The sequence below is a fragment of the Cryptomeria japonica genome, chromosome 3, assembly GCF_030272615.1.
Source record: "Cryptomeria japonica chromosome 3, Sugi_1.0, whole genome shotgun sequence".
Classification (NCBI taxonomy): Eukaryota; Viridiplantae; Streptophyta; class Pinopsida; order Cupressales; family Cupressaceae; genus Cryptomeria; species Cryptomeria japonica.
Window position 1 is genome coordinate 925,951,467 of NC_081407.1, and position 21,241 is coordinate 925,972,707.

General features: G+C 39.1%; 1 protein-coding gene across 11 annotated transcripts in view; it reads left to right on the plus strand.

Annotated features, from left to right (window-relative positions):
• The first annotated feature begins 1,265 nt into the window (after window positions 1-1,265).
• The window catches only part of LOC131040412 (ran-binding protein M homolog), a 179,128-nt gene continuing 159,152 nt past the window's right edge, over window positions 1,266-21,241 (plus strand). For 6 of the 11 annotated variants that reach the window (XM_057973325.1, XM_057973353.1, XM_057973379.1 and 3 more), the window contains exons 1-3: window positions 1,266-1,408; window positions 1,497-1,634; window positions 2,087-2,451. In XM_057973325.1, the coding sequence (XP_057829308.1) occupies window positions 2,096-2,451 (356 nt within the window). In that variant the 5' untranslated portion in view covers window positions 1,266-1,408; window positions 1,497-1,634; window positions 2,087-2,095. The other 5 variants (XM_057973335.1, XM_057973363.1, XM_057973343.2 and 2 more) reach the window with 5 other exon arrangements.

Sequence of the window (21,241 nt, forward strand, 5' to 3'; positions counted from 1 at the left end):
TTTCCCTGGTGCGACCAGAGCTAATTGATGTTTATTGTCACGTGATGGGACTGGGTTATGGTTTTCCCGAGCACTCTCCAATTCTTGAGCTTTCGAGCAACTTGGTGCAAGATGCTTGCACAAGAGACATCTTCCCCCTATCTGTTCCTTATCCACCTTCATCCTTTGGATCCATTTCCCATTCTCTATTATGATTTCTAGATCATCCACATCTCCACTAGTTGTCGACATCTCCATGAGCAATCTAGGCTTAAAGCCCGCTCTTTCATTGATGGAATTCTCCTCGACACCCATGAATGTGCCCAGGGCATCCCCCATCGCATCTAGGGCTTCAAAATTCCAATAGTCAACTGGAAGCCCATTTAATGTGATCCATACAGGTTTTGTGGAAAAACTGAGCCCATTGGGTTAAAGTTTGGTACCCACTCTATTTTAAGAAATGCATGTCCTTCAAAAAAGGGAGGTTCCCCACCTAATATTTCTTCCTTCAAGCCTAAATCAATGCATTCAATGAAGAAAAACCCAATTAGGTAGAGGTTTCACACTTACTTAGGTTTCAAACTACATCATCCGCCCTTCCTTGATTTTGTCTATTTGATCTCGTTCCCCACATCATTTCGAGAATAGCGCTATGTCTTTAAGGTGCTCCATAATTGGTGATAGCACTTTTGAGGATATCACCATGGCTCTACTTTTCTTCTTCTGCACATATCCCTGATTTGTTTTGTTCGTAGATACCTCTTTATACCAAAACCACCCATTCCCATTTTGCTTTGGTTGCTAGAACTTTTGCTGTTTTTTCTGCCAAGTGTGATTTGATCCTTGATTCATGCCCGATCTTCCTCCGTTCAAAGGGATTACATTCACCCTTGTTGCGAAGTAGGAGAGTTAGAGGATACATTATCCCATTTGTCTACATTGATTCTTCTTTGACCTGACGCCCGTGTTTCCTGTGTTTGCATATCCTCTCTCCAATTTGCAAGGCGATTTCTAGTATCTTTGAGAAAATTCACATCTCAACGGAATTTTGCTTCCCTAATCCACATCTTTTTTTCCTATTTAAATCCATTAGTGTTAAACACTTCTTGTTATAACTATTTTTTATAAGTATAAAATATAAATTAAAACTATAACAGACAAATTAATTTTTTCTTAAAATTTTGAATTTAAAATATTATAAATCAATTTCTGTTACATAAAGAAATACATATTCGATTGGTAATGCTTTTTAAAATGCTACACTAAATACAAATCCATTCCTCAAACATAAATAATCGTCACATACTTTTACAAGTTTATAATAAAAAATTAAAAAGCTTAGGAAGAAAAAACCTAGTGCCTTCCAAAACTGCACAGGCCGCTTTTTTAAGGCTGGGAATGAACTGCGGAGGTTGGATTTCGAAGAAACGTAAGAAATATTCTTTATTTTCCCGTTTAATTCATTTGAACGTAAGAAAAAAGATATATCCTTAAATGCAAGATTTGCTTATTTTTAGATATTCATAAGGAGACATCTTCATTCATTTACAACGCTCTTCTCCGGCCTCTTTAGTTGCCGCCTCCTTTTACAGTATTTTTCAGCTGCCTCCTCCTACAATTTGTTTAGACATTCTTTATTACACTTACCTGAACTGGTATGTATGATTAATCAGCTCTCCCTTCAATCTCATCTCTATCATCAGTATTTGAACATGTGAATAAATATTTTCAGCAATTCTTCAATTTGAGGCGCAATTTGCACCATGAGTCAGAAAGTATTATTCAGATCTTTAAATATTTTTGCTTCAGTTTTTGAAATGGGAGGGCATTGTTTCTGCTCGAAGGGTAAAATTTGAGTAGAATTCGATTAGTTTGATAGGGTTTAGTTGGTTTGGTTTGAGTGTTTGTTTTTGTATTTTTTGATGTTGGGGTTAAATTTGAAAGGATGTTGAAATGAGACGCACAATTTCAGCTCTGAGGTCTTGTAAAATTTAAGCTGAACTGGATTTAATATAGTGGGGTATTGTTTGGTTCATTTTGATTGTTTATTTGTTGTGAATTTGATTTTGCATTCTGTATTCTTATTTTGTTTGATTTTGAGGTTAAGTTACGAAGGATGTTGAACGGAGATGATTGGTCGCGCGTTAGGTTAAATGATGTAAGCCTTGCACAAATGGGATGGACAAAGAGATTTTGTAATAAAGATTTGATGGAGGAAGATGAGCTAGTTCCCACGCGTTTTAATACAAACCCCAGCTCTCCCTGCTTGGTTATCTCCCCTGACAAGCTCTCTGCACAGTACAGTGGCGAGGGAAAGCATGGTCATGATGTTGGTGCAGCGCAGGCTGATTGCCCTGCCCCTGTTAAGAGACTTCTTTATTACTTTGAGATTACTGTTAAAGACAGGGGACAGCAAGGCTATGTTTCCATTGGCTTTACGGATCGACAATTCAAGGCTGGCAGACATCCCGGGTGAGCCGATTGCTGTCCTTTCTTTTTTCATTTTAACTGCTATTAGCAAAACAACTGTTAATCTCTACAGATGGTATGTAACCTGCTTGGATTACATATTACATTAAATTTCCCACATACCGGATGATTTGATTGCAAGTCTTTCTTTTTTCCTTTTTTGAAATTTGGATCACTCTTTTAATTTCGGGAAAGGGTATGGAATTGCTTACATTACATTACATGTTCCACATATGGATTTAAACCTTGGTAGCACTAATGAAGAAAAATGCTCTCATTACATGCCATTTCATCACGGACTATTTATGTTTTTACGTGATGACTGTAGTAATTCAGTGTTTTTTTTACTATGGTTAACAAGCATTGTGGTGGTTCAAGAGATGCTCAATGCACTTTTGAATTTTAAAATCTTCTAATCACAGGGACGCTACAGTATAAGGATGAGAATCCTGCTGCCGTCACACTATACTGACATAATCTGGTGAGTATATTTATATATAATACAGTGGCTCTACTATTCATTCTCTCCTTTGCCATGGTTTGAAATGCTGTCCATGTCTCCATATCCACAGCTTACATTCCAGGTGACTACGGAGCTACATTTATTTATTCTTTCTTTCTTCTCCATTGTGAAGAAAGGTAGAAGTTAGATTCTGTGGCAACTCAGAGGTTTTTGTTATAATTTTCAAGCTCTCTTGTTTGTGAAATGCTCTAAGCACTTCTCAGTTTATTAAATCATAGTCACAAGGAAATTACAAAATAGGGACAAGAACTCATTTCAGTTCCTGTGTTTATATGTGATGCATCGGTATCCTTATGCTGTATATTTTTGTGGCCACATTGTGAAGAAAGATAGAAATCATATGGACATGCACAAGCGAAGAAAACAAGTTAATGGGAAAATTTTTAGCCCACAAAGCTTTAGTGTTAGCTGGAGGTACTTACCACCAAGAAAGATTGGGTTTAAATCTCTGCAACTTCATGGTCACAATTTTGTGAAAGATAATGTGGTCATTGTGTAGTGTGGGTTTGGAGGTAAGCATTCACTTTAGTGTTTGAAAGAGGTTTGAGTAGATAGAAAGAAAGCAATTTTATTAATGACCACAATTCCCAAATCAACTCAATGAAACTTGAAACTGTAGCAAGTTACAATAGCCAATCAGAAGTGCAGAAGACTCTAGGGATTAATGATAAAACATCAATAGATTCAAGTAGGAAAGGATATAAATTCTTTCATCATCCATGATGTTCAAAATAAGTCAATGGACACAATAATACCACATACTACATTAACTAATCAGGGGTGTGGGAAAATAAGTAGCTTGAACTAAATCTAGCAAGCAATAGAGCCTGAAAGAGAGGGATGAATTTAAATGGGTAAACCCTTGTTAAGTTAGAATATACAAAAGCCATAGGATTCATACATGTGCTAGGTGGAAGTGTATGTAAAGTGACTATTAAAGTGAAAAAGGGTCCATGCGGTAAATGCTGAAGCCTGAGACAAAGTAAAGCTGAAGGATTTAAGCAATTAAGTCTATTTTTAGAATTTAGGTAACTTATCTAAATCATTTTCTTGTTTTTTGTCGAACATGTAAACCTAGACCACGGAGACATACACAATAGTAATATATTAGACATATTTTCTTTTTGTTGTTGTCAGTGATTTCATAGCTAATTCAGTTCAATTGTATATTTCTCTTCAATGGTGGTTGTTTGTAGAAATTGGCATCCATTCCCCTTCTTGCCGGTTTAAGTATATGTTTGGATGTGTTTTGCATATCTAGGCGGTAACCATCTTCATTCATGTAAACATTGAAAATACAAAGAAACACATTCCACAATATAGTCATGTCAATTGTATCAAAGGTGAACCAGCAGGCCTTTCAATATCTGAGATTTTCTGTATATTCAACAATGCCTAATGGTTGCACTTTCCCATATCTGAAATTTTTTTACAAACTCAAATTCACATTGAAAATTAAGAACTTTCTTATCGTTGACAAAATCTGAAAATAGTCATTGGCCATGAGAAGCTGAGGACAAGAACTGTTGGGATTAGTTACCTAAATTTCTTAATTTTCTTATTATGATTGCTTCAAGTGGCTTGGGTGATGGCCACTTCCACTTCTTTCAATGATTGGATGTTTTGTAGGCAAGACATATTCTTATAGTTGTATTTATCTTATTCTGTTGATAGCTTGAGTAATTATTGAGGGATCGGAAATTATTTAAACAAGGAATAGTTTATAGTCTGGGAAGTTTTTAAGAATCTGTTTTAAAAGGTAGTACATGAGAGTAGTTTGTCTATGCCAAGTACAGAAACCAGAGTGCCCTGGAGAAATTAGTTCAGAGCTGTCATCCGCACCATCATAGGAAGTTTTTTAATAAACGTGCTCTCCAAAATAGATTTTGAAAATACCATAAAGATGCATGTAGTTTCTGTTCAGTTTTTTGGTGTTTCTATGTTGTTCAATACTGCAGATCTCTTTAGAAATTTTCAGTTTTTAGTCACAAAAGAAGTAAAAACAGCTTTTTAGATGCCAGTTAAGATTAAAAAGTTTCAAATTAATTACCAGCATCTGCACTAGTGATGTTTGCTTTAGCATATGCTTTTACTGTTCAAAGTAGTATTAACTTTAAAAAGTGCTTGTCGGAAGTTATTATCTATGTGTGCAGTTCCATTTTAGCTTTTATAAATGTGTGTTTTTTTCAAATTTATTTATTGGGGTTCTATATAACAGCGTCCCAGCCTAATGACATGTTGTGACCTTTCCCACACATCGCCCCATTGCAAGTGGGGACCCTCTCCTTTTCCTGCTTTCTAGGGTTTTTGTTAGTGCCCGTGGCCTTCCGCTTCAGTTCTGCTCGGTCTTGTCAGTTTGGAATGGTTTGAGTCTAAAAGATTGAAAGTCAGTTTTTGCAAGCCAAGTGATAATAGAGTCCAAATACCGTCAAAGTGCCTAGAAAGGCCAAAGGACGAAGAACGCAATTGATTTGAACGAATTTGAACAACTTTCTATTTTTAGAAAGTTTGCTTTTTTTGCTTTTTCCTATTTTTTAAGAAGTTTCGTTTTTGGCATTTTTGGTCCAATCCCCGGTATGGCTATTTTTAGAAAGTTTTCCCTATTTTTTAGGGATGCCTACTTTTTGCTTTTTCGGAGTGGGGACCTAGGGTTTGCACTGATACCACTGACCAGCTTTGATCGCGATCAAGAATTTCCAAGTTTTGACCTAAAAAGCTAAGTTCCTACATTTTAGGGGTCAGGATGCTTCAGATTGTTTGCCTGAGTATGGATTTCAAATTTCAATTTAATCTGGTTAAAAATTAAAGAAATTGTGAAATTTTGAAGTCTTCCAAATATTTTCTAAGTGTGGCTAATAATTGATGGTGAGTGTTATGGCAGGTGATGAAAAGTTTGCCTTGTGAAGAGAGTCCTTGGAGGTAGACTAAAAGTCCGCCCTACATGGAGAAGCCTAGAAGTCCGCCCTCTTGAGGTCTTTCAAAAGTCCGCCATGCATGGTGATCTTCGAAAAGTCTGCCATACTCAAACATGCAAGAGGTGGTCTTCCAAAACTCCACCCTTGGAGATGCCTTCAAAGTCTGCCTTGTTAGTCATTCAAAAGTCCACCATGCTTGAAGAAGAGTCATGAAAGTCCGCCCTCTTGTTGAAACATAAAACTCCGCCCAAGCATAATGATGGAGGTAGAAGAAAACTTCGCCCTACTTGGAGAAGCCTAAAACTCTGCCCAAGCATGATGAGGTGTCTTCAAAGTCCGCCCTCCATGAAGTGTCCAAGCCTTCAAAACTCTGCCCCCTATGGATAGATTCTAAAAGTCCGCCCTACTTGGAGAAGCCTAAAACTCCGCCCAAGCATGATGAGGAGGTGTCTTCAAAGTCTGCCCTCCTGATGAAGAGTCTCCAAAGTCCGCCCAAGGTCACTAGGAAGTTCGCCTTGGTGATCACCCAAAAGTCTGCCCTAGGGGTAGTCATGAAAGTCTGCCCTTGGAGGTAGTCATCCAAAACTCTGCCCAAGCATCAAGTTGGAAGCTCAAAAGTCCGCCCTAGTCTTGGAGGAAGAAGAAAAGTCCTCCATCCTTGGTGAAGCAAAAGTCCGCCCTCCAAGCAACAAGAAGGTGCTTCAAAAGTCCGCCCAAGTCAAAGATTAAACCAATACTTGCTAAAGAATTGAGAATAAGGAATATTCTCTGGTGATGTCATCCAAATCTTCATGGAATTTGAACTGATTCCCAAATTAGAAAGTTTTTAGAAAGAGATATTTGAAGATCAAGTTCGAATATGAGCTGGAAAATCCAAATAGAAACTTGAGTTTGTGAGAGATTCGAACCATGAATCAAAATTAGAAAGAGGATACTTGCAGATTGAGGCAATTTTGGACTGAGTTCCAAATTAGAAACTTTTTGGAAGATGCCAATCTACGAGTCTAGTTCGAATATGAAGTGGAAAAACAAATTAGAAAGTTGTGAAGTGAAGAAGTCGAACTTAAAGAAGATGACATTGCAACTGAAATATAAAATGGAAACTTTCTTTGTGGATACAATGGACTGAGGATGAATTAGAAACATGAATTGGAAAAGATCTGCATGTTTCTAATTGCAGATTTGAACTTCATTACAAATACATTCTTTACTTCTTCATTCTCACACAAAAGTTCGAACTTTTTGAGTAAGCTAAGGAAAACATTGAGAATTATTTTGCAGATTGAAGGTCATTTGGAAGAAAATTTTGTAGATTGGAAGTGTTGCAAGGTTATCTCTTGCAGGTTGGGCGAACTTTTTGAGGAATTTTGATTTATCAACTTCATTCTTGTCAAGTATCTGCAGATTTTTGGAGTTGAACTAGCTGGTAGAAGGCAGATTCGTCAATTTTTTTGAGTTTTCTTGAAATTCCTTCTATTTTCTAGCCTTATTCTCATTCATTCGAAGGCGAAGTTGGTTTTAAAATGCAGATTTATTATATTTTCTGAGTTTTCCAGATTCGTTGGAGGTGATTTTTATGGATTTGTCCAAATTTTCAGTAAGAAGGATCATTTTTAGATTAAATGGGATGAGGGTTGTCAAAGTTATAAAATCTGGTTTTGGATTGCAATCATAAATATGAAAATGAAGTAAAAGCTCCAAACACTTGGCCATTCACAACCTCGATTTTCTTTAATCTAAGTTCTAATTTCCAACTTAAGCTTCATGTTTATTTGTAGATTCCAGGCACAATGAAGTTCCAAGTAGACAAGGATGCTCCTCCTGAATCGAGAATGACCTCAAAATGGAAGAATATCAGCGATACTAACCTCGGGCATATCAATCTGAGGGAGTTCAAGAAGCGGATGTTCGGCTTAGATAACCTTGTGCCTACTATGACCGCGTGAAAGATGATGAAGAGTGGTATCGTGCATGCTGCTGGCTTTCTCCCTACCGTGCAATGCACAGAGTTGGTAGCTGAGTGCGCTAGGCACTACAACCCTGTTCGTAGGGATATTGCCGCACTAGATGGAAGAGTCCTGGCAAACATCAGCGATGAGGCCATAAGGGAAGCGTTCAGAATTCCAGAATATCATAATGCTGTGTACGTAACCAAGGATGAAGCTGATCGCATGTATCAGGATCATTTGGAGGAGTACGACGCCATCGTCAATCATTCCTGGCTGAACAAGCCAAGGAAGGGTGCCTCCAAACTATAGAGGAAGAGCTTGATGAGGGCGTATTTCAAAGAGGATATTGGAGATATGATTGTCTTGTTGAACAGGATAATGGGTAATCCTCAAGGCGCTCCATTTGAGCCTTGGATGTATTATTTCATAAATGAAATAATGAGCGGAGTCAAGATGATAGACTGGGCTCGAATGATAAGTGATAACTTGGACAACCAGCTAAAGAATCTAGAGGCGGATAGGACCTTTTACATGAGCTCATACTTGTTCCATTCCCTGGCTAGAACTTACAGATACAGAGGCCTCACCTGTAGAGGGGAAGTGGGAAACAAAGAAAATTAGTTTCCTGTCTATGATTGTTATCCCCAGCTTCACATGGAAGAAAAGTTCCATTTCAAGAGGGTAAATGATACATTTTTGATGCACATCACACGGACACTGCAAGGTGGATTGCATCAGAGACTCTCTCAAGAGTCTATGGACTTCATAAGCAGATTTAGATATTGGTATATTCAATACCCGAAGTTCGCCTACATCAGAATTCAGGGGTTTTCCGGATCTCCCTATAAGCTCCCAGCCCACCCTACCAACTGAGTTGTGCTACTAGAAGTTGTGAGGCAACTAGAGGGCTATATGATGGTTCAAAGAGATAAGCAGAAGAAGGCAGGAACCTCCTCTCTCACGATTGGAAATGGACTAGAGACATGCTCGTCATCACAAGCCGTTGCCATTGCAGAGAAAGAGCTAACTTGGTACCCTTTCTACCAGTACAAAGCAAGAAAGAATTTTGATCCATTCCATAAGATGAAAAGGGTCGTAGGGATGACATTTGAGTACAAAGCTGATTTGGAAGATTATTGGGCTAACACAACCAATAGTTTCGAAATCAGGGTAAGATTTTGGTCAAGGATTCCCTTGACCATGGTGAGAGCAACAAAAGTATTCAGAGTTGCTGATCAAGTAGAAGACAGTCTTGAGCTTCTGCAGCCGGGCTTTGAGAAGATGAGGAATGAGCCACTGGCCTTGGTCGATTGGTCAGAAGGAGAGAAGTCAGATCTGGCAGACCTCATGAGGTCAGTGGTTGAATACTCCAAGTGGTGGACATCTGAGAAGACGAAACAATTGAAGTCTAAGGGTGTGGCCTTGACTTATGATTTAATGGGAGTAGATGACTCTCTGTCCTCCAACCCTTGTATCTTTGCAGGCAATGCTCAGAATCTAGAGAGTGTTGGGTCCCGAAAAAGGAAGGAATTAGTTGGAAGCTCTGGAAAGGCCAGGGGAAAGAAAGTTGTTGGGGAGAGACGTGAGTCCAACGAAGGTCATTCCATTCTGAGTGCCGCATCTGCTGTGCTTGACCAAAATGCAGTTGAAGAGCAAGAGATGGACACATATATGGTAAATAATGAAGTGAGAGTGCCTTCTCCTTCGATCGAGGAAATAATGAGAGAAGCTGTCCAAAGCCCGGACAGGGAACAATTTTTAAATGCAGCCACAAAAGTTGAAGAGCCTGAGCCCCCAATAGTTTTCCTTGATGGCATAGTTGTTGGACCAGGAGGGACAGATGATGGATTTGATCAAAATACTGTGGAGCAATCAACCATTCCTGATTGGTTGAGGGAAAGGATAAAGGCCAAGGTCCCTAAGGAAACCCATTCTGAAGAGAATACAACAACATTTCTAGCAAAGGTGAACGGACCAGTCATAGCTAAGCCACCTAAGCCAGCCAAAAAATTCTCTTTGATTTAGAGGGATAGTGCAGGGTTTAGGACAGTTCAAATAGCTGTGCCAAAGGAAGGAAAAACTCGGGACAATATTGCTCCGGAGGATTATAAGATTACTACTATAGAGTTGGGTAAGTCTGCTCAGGACCAAGAAGTCCAGTACTTTGACGACTCTTGCAACGCCCTCAAGGCAAGGCTGGCCCAGGAGAAGGAGAAAAGAAAGAAGGTTGAGGAAGAGAATCAACAGTGGAGAAAATATGTTCTCCATCTAACTGAGCCACTCAACCATGAGATACCAGTCGCCCCTTCACAGCCTCTTCAGCAAGAGTCAATGAAAGATTACGAGGACATGAAGAGCACATTCACGTAGGCTAAGGAATGGATTTCAGATGCTTCGACATGTGCTGACATACTTGTAGAAAATTTAGTATCAGCACATGAGTTGGCCTCTTCATTGGTCAGCCGAATTCAGGACTTAGTTGCAAATTGGGAAGATGTTGAAGAAATTCAAGATGAAATACTTCCGCAATTGAAGGTTATCCGAGGTCTGTCAAAACGAAGCTTGGTAGATGCAGGTTTCATACAGGCTGGGGATATATATGACTTTAACACTTGGTATTATGCTTTGGTCACTAGGATTGAAGTCCTGAAGAAATCTGAAACTAAGTGTTTTGAGACAGAGGAAAGTGTCAGAGAAATTTTGGGTAAGGTGTTTCGTGTAGCATCAGAGATTTGGAAGAAAGAGGGTATACGAGAAAAACACTTATAGACAGAGAACCTGAGAGCCAAGATTTAGTCGAGCTTCTTCAAAGACTTGGGGATGATTGATAAGGGCGATCTCTCAAGGATTGCAAGTTTTCTTCTCATTGATGAGAACTTTCTTGCCCATGCAGTTGAGTGGGAAGGCATCCTCACTACGTGTACGGATGATGTGGACATCATCGACTTCCAGATTAGTAACCTGCCAAGTGTCACTATGGAAGAGGTTAGTCTCATTGTGTCCAGATACATTTGAATTTGAAAAAGGGGAAACTGGACACTTACCTCAGTGACAATAGTAGCTGTGCCACTTGTCATGTTCTCATTCTTTCAAACTGATAGAGTCTTGGGAAACCCTAATTAGGGTTTGTAACTTTCAATCTGGGCCCTTGATCACTGTTTGATCTTGACCGTTCATTTATTTTCTCCTCTCATTTGGAGAGTGTGTGGTTTTTGATGTACTGTTGCGTAAAGGTAATTTTCAAATAATATATTGCATGTGCGCTTTCTCTTAAGGCTTTGTAATATTTGTTGTTTGAATGATTAGCATGGTTTCAATTTCCTCAACACATTAGTTAAAGTTAATTTAGATTTGCTTTCATGTTAGAATTAAATGAAGCACTTGATAAGTGCTAAGTGACGGTGTATCTCTGCTCATACTTTTGGTGAATGGATGATTTCCATTTCACTGTGCAAAGTTAGTCTAAGCCTATCCTCTGTGCATGCCAACATTTCGATCATAAGCACAACCCGCTGAAGATTGCACCCGCTTTGTGTAGTTGTCCTTAGTGTGGTGAAGCAAAGTGTGGTTTCCTGAGAACACCCATTTAATACTGTCTCCGAAATTCGTAGGATTAGATCAGCTTCCTGAAACGCTATCCTTTTTCCCTTTTGAAAGTCTAAATCCCGTAAAATCTAAAAAAAAGAAGAAAGAACCCAAAATTGATAAATCTATCCAAGTCGAGAAGCTTGAAAGACACTTGTTAACGTAAGTCCCCCTTGAGATTTTCAGCAAACACTACCTGAGTAGCTATCCCACTAAAGTCGCTTGTTCACACATATAGACCTTGGAATCAACAGTGATTTTTCAGGAGAGGATAGAATACCTTTGGGTATCTTATTCTAATGTTTGGTAGATGATAAAACAAACACCAACACGACAGAAAGACCTTACAAATGCCACAATAAAGCATTGCCATAACAAAAGCAGAACCATAATATGCTATACTAATTAACAGGAAAAACTACCACACTATCTAAAACCTCCTGCAAAACCAGACCCACTACCATATATGCAAATTGGCATCCCAAAAATTGGCCTAGAAGGAGACAACACAACATACAAGTAAGACACAACGACATAAATACATATAGTAACACTAAATAGTAAATAACATATCAACCAAGAAACAAGAAAGGGACAGCCAGGGTGGTCAACAGGCCATTTTCAGAAAGTGGCTTGTGAAGCCACTAAACAGTTTTAAGGTACCACGATGAAACCCATTCACCATGTGTCTCATAGCTTTCCTCATATCTTAGTAGAATTCCTCCAAGATTTTATTTAATTGGAGCCCTTGCATTTGTTCCTGTGGTTGCATTAAGGAAGCTTGCGATACTGCACTCAAGGGCAGCTTCCATTTCTTAACTGCCACATACCTCAATTTGCTAGAGAAGAGAACATCACCCTGTGCATCTTATTCCTCAACCTTGACCAATAGCTCTATAATATTTGCCGTGAAACCATCATTCACAACTTTAGAGAGATTTTCCTTAAATTCCACAAGAATCATAGCACATGACGAGAATCACTCCATATCAGCCAGTCCCTCCTTGTCTAGAATAGCCTTTACCAACTGCAAATTGGTCATCTCCTCTTAGTGGAATATTCTTTTAACTTCTCATTATAAAACGGAAGCCTACATAGGCAGCATTTTTTAATAGTTCCATTGTGTTCCTAGCTGTCTACCTACATTTATTTATTTCCATCCACCGTTTACAACTGCTCCAATTATTTCTCTATCCTTTGCAGTTGTTCTAGTTGCTTTCTAATAAATTGACATCTACTCTTTACAGCTATTACAGTTGACCAACCAACTTTTCAGTTATTTCTTTCTCTGTTATAACTGTTTCATCTGTAAACTACTATATATATAGCTACCGGTACAGCTGTATTACTTTTATTCAATTTTTTTAAACCTACTTCCACATGTGTTATAATTAACTTTCTAACTACATGGTGTATGCCCTGATCATATTATTTATTGGAACTGCTGTATGCCTCTTGACATTTGGAAGATAGCAGACAACAAAGAGACCGAGTTTTTTCAATGCTCCTTAGATCTCTTTGCATTGACTTTGTTAATGAAGGCAAGAAGTTTTAGTAAAAGGTGTGTTAGCAGCCTTTCAATCCCAATGTATTTCACTTGCATTCAACAACTTTTGAATGGGTCCATGGATGCCTAGGAGGTGATTGGGTGAATTATTTATTATTATTATGACAATGGTAGTTACAAAGTTTTGAATGCATTCATAGCACTTTCTAGGCACCAAGGGAGAGATTGGAGCATCCTAATGTTAAATTTGAACCAGAATAAATAGATAGAAGAAAACTAAGATTATGAACAACACAAACACAAGAACTTATCCTCTGAAAACCCTCCACTTGAGGGTGAAAAACCCAGCCCACTCAAAAATGAACTTTATTATATCTCTGATAATGAATACAACTGTTGATAGTTTCAGATTACTATCAATCTCAATAAGATAAGATTGATTTCCTACAAATCAATTATGACAATGAAATCAAAAGATGCATCTCGAATACATTCTATAAACCTTCATAAGTCTGAAAAATCTGAACATAGAAAACATATAATATTAATGAACTGATAGGCTTCATACACACTATTCTCCACTTGCTACGAGCCAGCAAAATATCTATCAATCTGCCGAAGAAGAAGAAGACCACGAAAATAGAAGAGCGATATACATAAAGAATCTCAAGGCAAGTGAAGAGGCTCCACGATGGAAGGGGAAGAGTCACTGACAGCCACACAAGTGAAGAGGCTCCACGATGGAAGGGGAAGAGTCATCGACAGCCACAAAGACATCTCACCGACAGCAGTCAAAGCGATGCAAGATAGAAAACAGTAACTGAAGCCACAAATTAAATAAGAGACATTGGAGAGGAGAATAGATATCATTTTAGATCTCTATTGCAGCTATAACTTCAACACTTAATACTGTTGAATAACAAGGTGAACAAAGCTTGCAATATGAATTTAAAACAAAGTGTTTGTAAATCTGAATCCAAAGATTAACCCTTAAAGACTGTAATTGTAGAATCAAAGAAAGAAAGAGAGAACCATAACATAGTTAACACTAGATATACGTGGAAAAAACCCTAAGGGAAAAAACTCTACCACAGAAAGAAATGCAAGTATATTACCAATCCAATGGAAGATTACAAAAACAATACACTTCTTCTCTGGAAAACTCTGTAGAATTTGGCAGCACCCTTTTATCTGCACAGCTGAACAAAACTTGATACAAACTACTAGCTCTAATTTATAGAAACTCTTGGGAGTGAATACCATTGTGGTATCACAATACAACAGGCAGCAAAAGCACCTGGAAAAATCCCATGCCCACCTCCTTGGAATCATGCATGTAGCCCAAAATAGCCACTTACAGATGCTTTGACAACTGTCATACAAACTACTAGCTCTAATTTATAGAAACTCTTGGGAGTGAATACCATTGTGGTATCACAATACAACAGGCAGCAAAAGCACCTGGAAAAATCCCATGCCCACCTCCTTGGAATCATGCATGTAGCCCAAAATAGCCACTTACAGATGCTTTGACAACTGTCATAAGGCATCTCAGCAAATTGGACGATTATAGCAGCCTTTTGCCATAAATGCACTCATAGTGACTCATGATAACCTATGACATCTGTCATAGCTGTCATACATGCACTTACAACCCCTTACATGTGTAGTGTACAACAACCCAAAAATTGGAAATTCCAAATGGGACATGTAGTTTTTTTTTCTTTTTCTAAAGTCCAAATGGTAACAATAACTTAGTCCTTACATGAGCTCTTTCATCACTGTTGGTTAAACGGTTTCACCTCTTATGGGCAAATCACAAATAACATTAGGGAAATAAATAATTAAAGGATTTACAAGGTTGATGGCACCTAAATCCTAACATTCTCCCACTTGACATCATACATTGTAAATCACGTCAACATAAAATTAAGTACAGTGATCAAGGCTTATGGCCTTCCTACACCAAAAGAACTTATTTGTAATTATTGGCTTAGTCAGAGAATCTACTACTTTATCCTAAGTATCAACTTTTTCAATTAAGACTCGTCCACTCTCAACCATTTCTTGCACAAAGTGATACGGAACATCAACATGCTTAATACAAGCAATATACATAGGATTTTTGGCTAAACATGTGGCACTCTGATTGTCACATCTGATCCTAATAATTCTGCAGCCAAAACCAATACCATTTCTAAGTCTTTGTAACCAAAGTGCCTCCTTAGAGGCATGTGTAGCAGCTATATACTATGCTTCAATGGTGGACAATGCAACTGTAGGCTGTCTTTTACTCCTCCAATTCATTGTTCCTCCACACAAAGCAAACACATAGCCACTAGTGGACCTTCGACCATCCAAGTCACTAGCCCAATCTGCATCAACAAAACCTTGTATGCCCAATGACTTATCTACATCATCAGTAACATGATAAAGCAAGCAGTAATCAGAAGTACCTCGCAGTAATCAGAAGTACCTCGCAAGTACCTAAACACCCCATTAACAAAAGTCCTATGCTCTCTACTTGGGTTAGACATAAACCGGCTTAGAACTCCCATTGCTTGGGCCATATATGGTCTAGTATAAACCATTGCATACATTAAACTAGTAACAACATTAGCATAACGGGCATTAGACATCTCAATATCATCTTCAGAATTAGGACACATGTCTAAACTCAACTTAGTAAAATGGAATATTTACTGGTTTACAATCCTACATTTTAAACTTGTGCAAATGGTATCAACATACTTATTTTGACTTAACCAAAGCTTTTTGTGAACCCGGTCCTTGCTGATCTCCATCCGAAGAATATATCTAGCAATCCCCAAGTCCTTCATATCAAACATGGTAGAAAGATGAGTCTAATCATTGCCTTGCTGTTACCAATAAACATGTCATCAACATACAAGACAATAATCAGTATTTGATCATCAATAACCTTAATATGAACGCAGAGATCCTCTTCGCTTCTAACATAACCCAACTTTGATGCAAAAGCATCAAACTTTTGGTACCGCATATTGGGTGATTGTTTCATATCATACAATGATTGTTTTAACTTGCAAACCACATGTTCTTTTCCTTTCACAACAAAAACGTCAGGTTGTTACATATAAATCTCTTTGTCAAAATCCCCATGCAAGAAAGCAGTTTTGACTTCCTAACATCCTATCCCTACACCTTTCCTTACCCACTTCTTTCCTCTCACCTTCACCCCCACTTCCTACCATTATTCCATCCTGAATACCTCCCACCTTCCATTTCCTACATCCTCCAACCCACATCTCATACCCTTCCATCAACCCCCCTTACCCCTTGCTTCCCTTTAGCCTACCCCTTTCACTATCCACCGCCAACTCCTTTACTACCTGTTGTGACCATTTCACACATCGCCCCATTAAAATGGGGACCCCCTCTTTTTTGCTCGTTTTGCTCGTTCTTCTCTCTGTTTGTCAGTTGTCTGGACTAAGGTCAAGCCTTAGGGTTTTCGTTACTGTGATTTCAGGCCAGAGTCCAGTCCACCTTGAGAGCTTTTGAGCTTCCTCCCGTAGGATGCAATTTTGGAAATAAAGTGAATTCGCCAAAGGCTAAGCAAGTTGGTCTAGTTTCAGTCGAAATTTTGATGCAAAGTCCAAATTTGTCTAAGTGTTAATGGTGAGATTTTGATTTTTGTCCGATTGAGTGATTTTGACCAAATTTTGAAAATTTTGATAATTGATCCCGGACATTGGAAATGACTTGTTTTTGCCTTGTGAAGTGATTGAAGTCCTGAAATCTTGATATTTTGACCTGTGGAAGCAAAATCGCTCCTGTCCCTCACTGAAGGACCGGAGCTTGTTTTTCAAAATTTTACTGTCTTTGCAGGATCAAGACGAATTTCGGATTGGAAGAGATAAAGGGAGGCATGTTCTTCCCGTTGAATATAATTTGAAGAAATTCGCAAACATGGAAATGTGCCAGGAGCAAAAATCGCTCCTGTCCCTCACTGAAGGACCGAAGCTTAAAACCTAAAATTACCTTGTCCTTGCGAGATCTCAACAATTTCGCGATTTGAGGAGGACCAAGGGGGTACATTTCATCAGTTGAATATAACTTGGAGGTGCAATCATGAGGAAAATTTGACCTAGAGGCAAAATCGCTCCTGTCCTTCAGTCAAGGACCAGGGCGAACTTTAATGGTAGCTCCCGTCCCTCTCCCAGGGATCAGAGCGAATTTCCTTATAAGGCAAAATGTGGGCGAGGATCAAGTAAGTTTTGAGTTTGAGGCAAGTAAAGGTGGCGTAACGGACCCATTGAAGATAATTTGAAGATTGCAAAATGCCAGGTGAACTCCATATTGTCCTAGGCGCTCTTGTCCCTCAGCCAGGGACCAGAGCGATTTCTTACTAAGGAGAATTTCTCACTAAGTTCAAGCGAATTTCATGCCAAGGATGAATGAAAGGATGCACAACGAGTCCATTGAAGACAAATTTGGGAGTTAGCAAAACACAATTGAGCTTGTAAATGAAAGTTCGCTCCTGTCCCTCAGCCAGGGACCAGGGCGAAATGTTAGTTATGTTGCCTTTCTTTCAAGTTTAAGGTCACTCCAAGTCAGGATACAAGGAAGCAATGATGTTTGAGGTGTCTCGACGAAGAATGAAGTTGCAAAGACCGCCAAAGATGAAGGATTTATACTATATGTCCAAATTCGCTCCTGTCCCTCAGTCAGGGACCAGAGCGAAATCTCTATAAAGGCTTAAGTTTTGGATATTAATCACATTTCATACGTTCAAGAAGGATCAAAGGACCTTATTTTTCATTGTGAAGGCGATGGCGAGTTGATAGGAACAAGAACGAGCCCAAGACACAAAGGATCGCTCCTGTCCTTCAGGCAAGGACCAGGGCGATTTCCATTAAATCACTCTTTTTTCTTCAAAAATCGCATCAAAGCAAGATTATACAAGGTTGAAAATATCATTTGGAAGATGATGAACGAGAAGTTAAGGTTAAGAAATGACGAGTTTTGGCTAGAACGCAGAGTTCGCTCCTGTCCCTCACCAAGGGACCAGGGCGAAAATCATTCAAACATCAAAGTGCCTTGTTAAGGACGAATAAAGTAAGCGTGGAATGGAAGGATGACGTTGTTGCTTGCCTCATGATGAAGATTGGTGATTGAAGAGACAAAGGTCAAGGAGAAAATGAAAGTTCGCTCCTGTCCCTCACCAAGGGACCAAGGCGATAATGATCACAAGGGGCATTCGTCTACGAAATCAAGTCAATCAAGCACAAGATTCTTGTCGAAGATGTCAGTCTCAACGTGAAGAAGGTGATTTTGAACGTAAAAGGCGAGGGATTCAAGACTAAAGTGCTAATTCGCTCCTGTCCCTCTCCCAGGGACCAAAGCGATGTAGTTTGTACCCTTACCTCTCCCAAATTTTGGCGCTAATACTTCTTTTGAATTTTATTAAATGCTAAAAAATCGATAAATTTGAATATTCAATTAATAGCATTTAAAAAATAGTGCATGAGCATTTATTAATTATTTATTGCCTTTAAAAAAAAAAATCGAATTAATTAAAAACGAAGGCATTAAATGAATTAATTATTATTTTAAATAAAAATTGGGGTGCTTGGATTTTATTTGTTTTATTTTACAAAGTCGGCCCTTAATTTTATTTAAAATTTGTTTTTTTTAATTGCTTTATTTACAAAGTCGGCCTATGGGGATTGATGAGGTAAGCGCCTATAAAGGGGAGAGGGGATATTGCATTTCAAATCATCATTTTATCATCTTTTCATGTGCGATTTTGGAGGATAAAGGAGAAGTGCGAATTTCATAAAGGAGAAGTGCTAAACATCATCAAGGGGAGTGCGAGTTTGGTTGGAGTTGAGCGAACTTGCCAAGATCACGTCAAAGACCCCCCAAAGGTGGCGAAGTTGCTAAGGGGAACATTCGTTTGAAGGGAATCACGTTGAAATCTTCCAAACATCGATTTTTGCCTAGGCGAATCTCTTTATTTTGCATTTTAGATTTAGATCTCAAGTAAGGTATGCCGATGTAATCCTTTGTTTTAATTTTGAATTTTGATCGTCATAGCTTTAAATTTTGAATTTTGAAATTTTTGAATTTCAGTAGCTCAATCGTATTTAGGAAATGATAACTCAATGACTTATCATGAAGTTTCCTAAAATTAATCTCTAATATCTAGTTATACATTGCAAAATTTAGTTTCTTATTATGAAATGTGGTGTAGGTGTTACAATGGCGACCCCGAAGGCGGGAGCATCCACCAGTCGTCCAGCTCTCATGAAGGAAGATCAAAAGAACGAGGAACTAGAGACCAAGATCGTGTCTAAGTGGAGCAACATTGGAGATACCAACTTGGGCAACTTCAGCACGAAGAAGTTTCAAGAGGTCCCTTACATTGGCAAGCCATCACCTGTCGCCAGGAGGATAATTGAAAGTGGCATCATTAAGGCAGCCGGCTTCCCTCCAGCAGTACAGTGCCATGAGTTGATGATCGAATGTGCTCGTCATTATGATCCACAGTCCAAAACGATCGTATCCAATGAGGGAAACACTTTAGCTTATCTTTCAGAGGAGGCTATAAGTGAAGCTTTTCACTTACCAGAACATAAAGATATGATTTACAAAAGCATAGAAGGAGCCAGGTCTATGTACAAAGATGACCCAGATGCTTGCCTAAGCATCATCAACAAGAATTGGCTACTTAAGAGTCGTCCTCGCCTGAGCAAGATACCGAACACACCACATAGGATCGATTTCCAGGAGGAATACAGAGATTTGATTACAATGCTCAACCGAGTCACAGGAGCTCCTCAAGCCTTTTACTTTGAGAAGTGGATGTTCTACTTCATCCAGGTGATAGTTCAGGGTAAAGGAACAATTCATTGGGCTAGGATGATTAGCCATTACTTGGACGTACAGTTAAGGAGATTGAAGGCTACCAAATCCTTCCACATGAGTTCATACGTCATATATGCCTTGATCAGGAGCTTTGAGTACGCAGGACCACCCCACAGAGGAGTGATTGGAAGAGGACCTGGTGAGGTTAGAGTTTGTGATTCCTATGTTCACTTGCATCATCCGCCAGGAAGCAACTACAAGTTAGTTAATGATACCTTCACGATGAACATCACAAGGACGTTGCAAGGTGGGATTCACAATAGATTATCTCAGGACGCACAAGAACTAGTAAAGAGGTACGGTGCTTGGTTTATCCAATTTCCGAAATTTACTTATATCAGAGTCCATGGATGTCCTTCACCTCCATACATGTTGCCGAGATATCCGACAGACAGAATAGTGTTACTTGAGGTAACAAGACAGTTGGCAGCTTATGCAAAGGCATTCAGACACAGACATGGAAATGGAGTTCCTGTACCTATCATCTTAGGCAATTCAGTTGAGGTATGTCCTAATGCTTTAGCCATGGATGACACAGAGAAGGAGTTAGCTTTGTATTCATTTTCATTCTTTGCTTTGAGAGAGAGCTTTGATCCACATGGATATATAGAGGAGACAGTCGGTAGGAAATTTAAGCATGAGTTTCAGATAGAAGATTTTATGATGAATCTATTAGATGATCTTGAAGTGAAAAGAAAGATGCATTCTAGATTGCCTTTGGATTTCATCAGGAAATGCAAGATTTACAGAGTGGCCGACCAAGCTCAGGACAGTGGCAGACATCTCCAATCATCCTATGATCGAGATAGCAAAACAATGAGGTTAGATTGGAATGAGCCCGAGGTTGTGGATCTAGATGCTTTGATGGCTCCAGTCTTGTCTTGTACTCGCAGATGGGTTGATGTGCAGCATCAGAAGTTGAGAGAGCAAGGCATAGCTATGACTTTCAACTTGGAGGAAAGACCAGCTGAGGGTGGAGCCAGTGTAAGCGAGGGCAATCCTAATCCCAGAAATACAAATGAGGGCAACCTTCGAAGTGCAAGTGAAGGCAATCTCCATCCAAGAGGCTCAAAGAGGAAAGAAAGACCTGAGAAGAGAGAATCTTCCAAGAAGAAGCAAGAGGCCAACCGAGATCGTTCATCCGACACATCTTCTCGACAAGAGAAGAGGACACTTGAAGTAGAGGAGTCTATGGAGTCAATGGTACAAAATGATAAAGAAGGACAGGCACCAGGTGGATCTCTTCAAGACAATGAGTTGCATGAAGATAGGGAAGATAATGAAGTAACATCTCCTCCCAGAGAAGAAGAATTGCTCAAGGAAATACAGGTTAAAGAGACAAGATCCGCCATCCCAGATTGGTTGAAGGAAAGATTAACGAAGGTAATTGTGATCGAGGACGAAG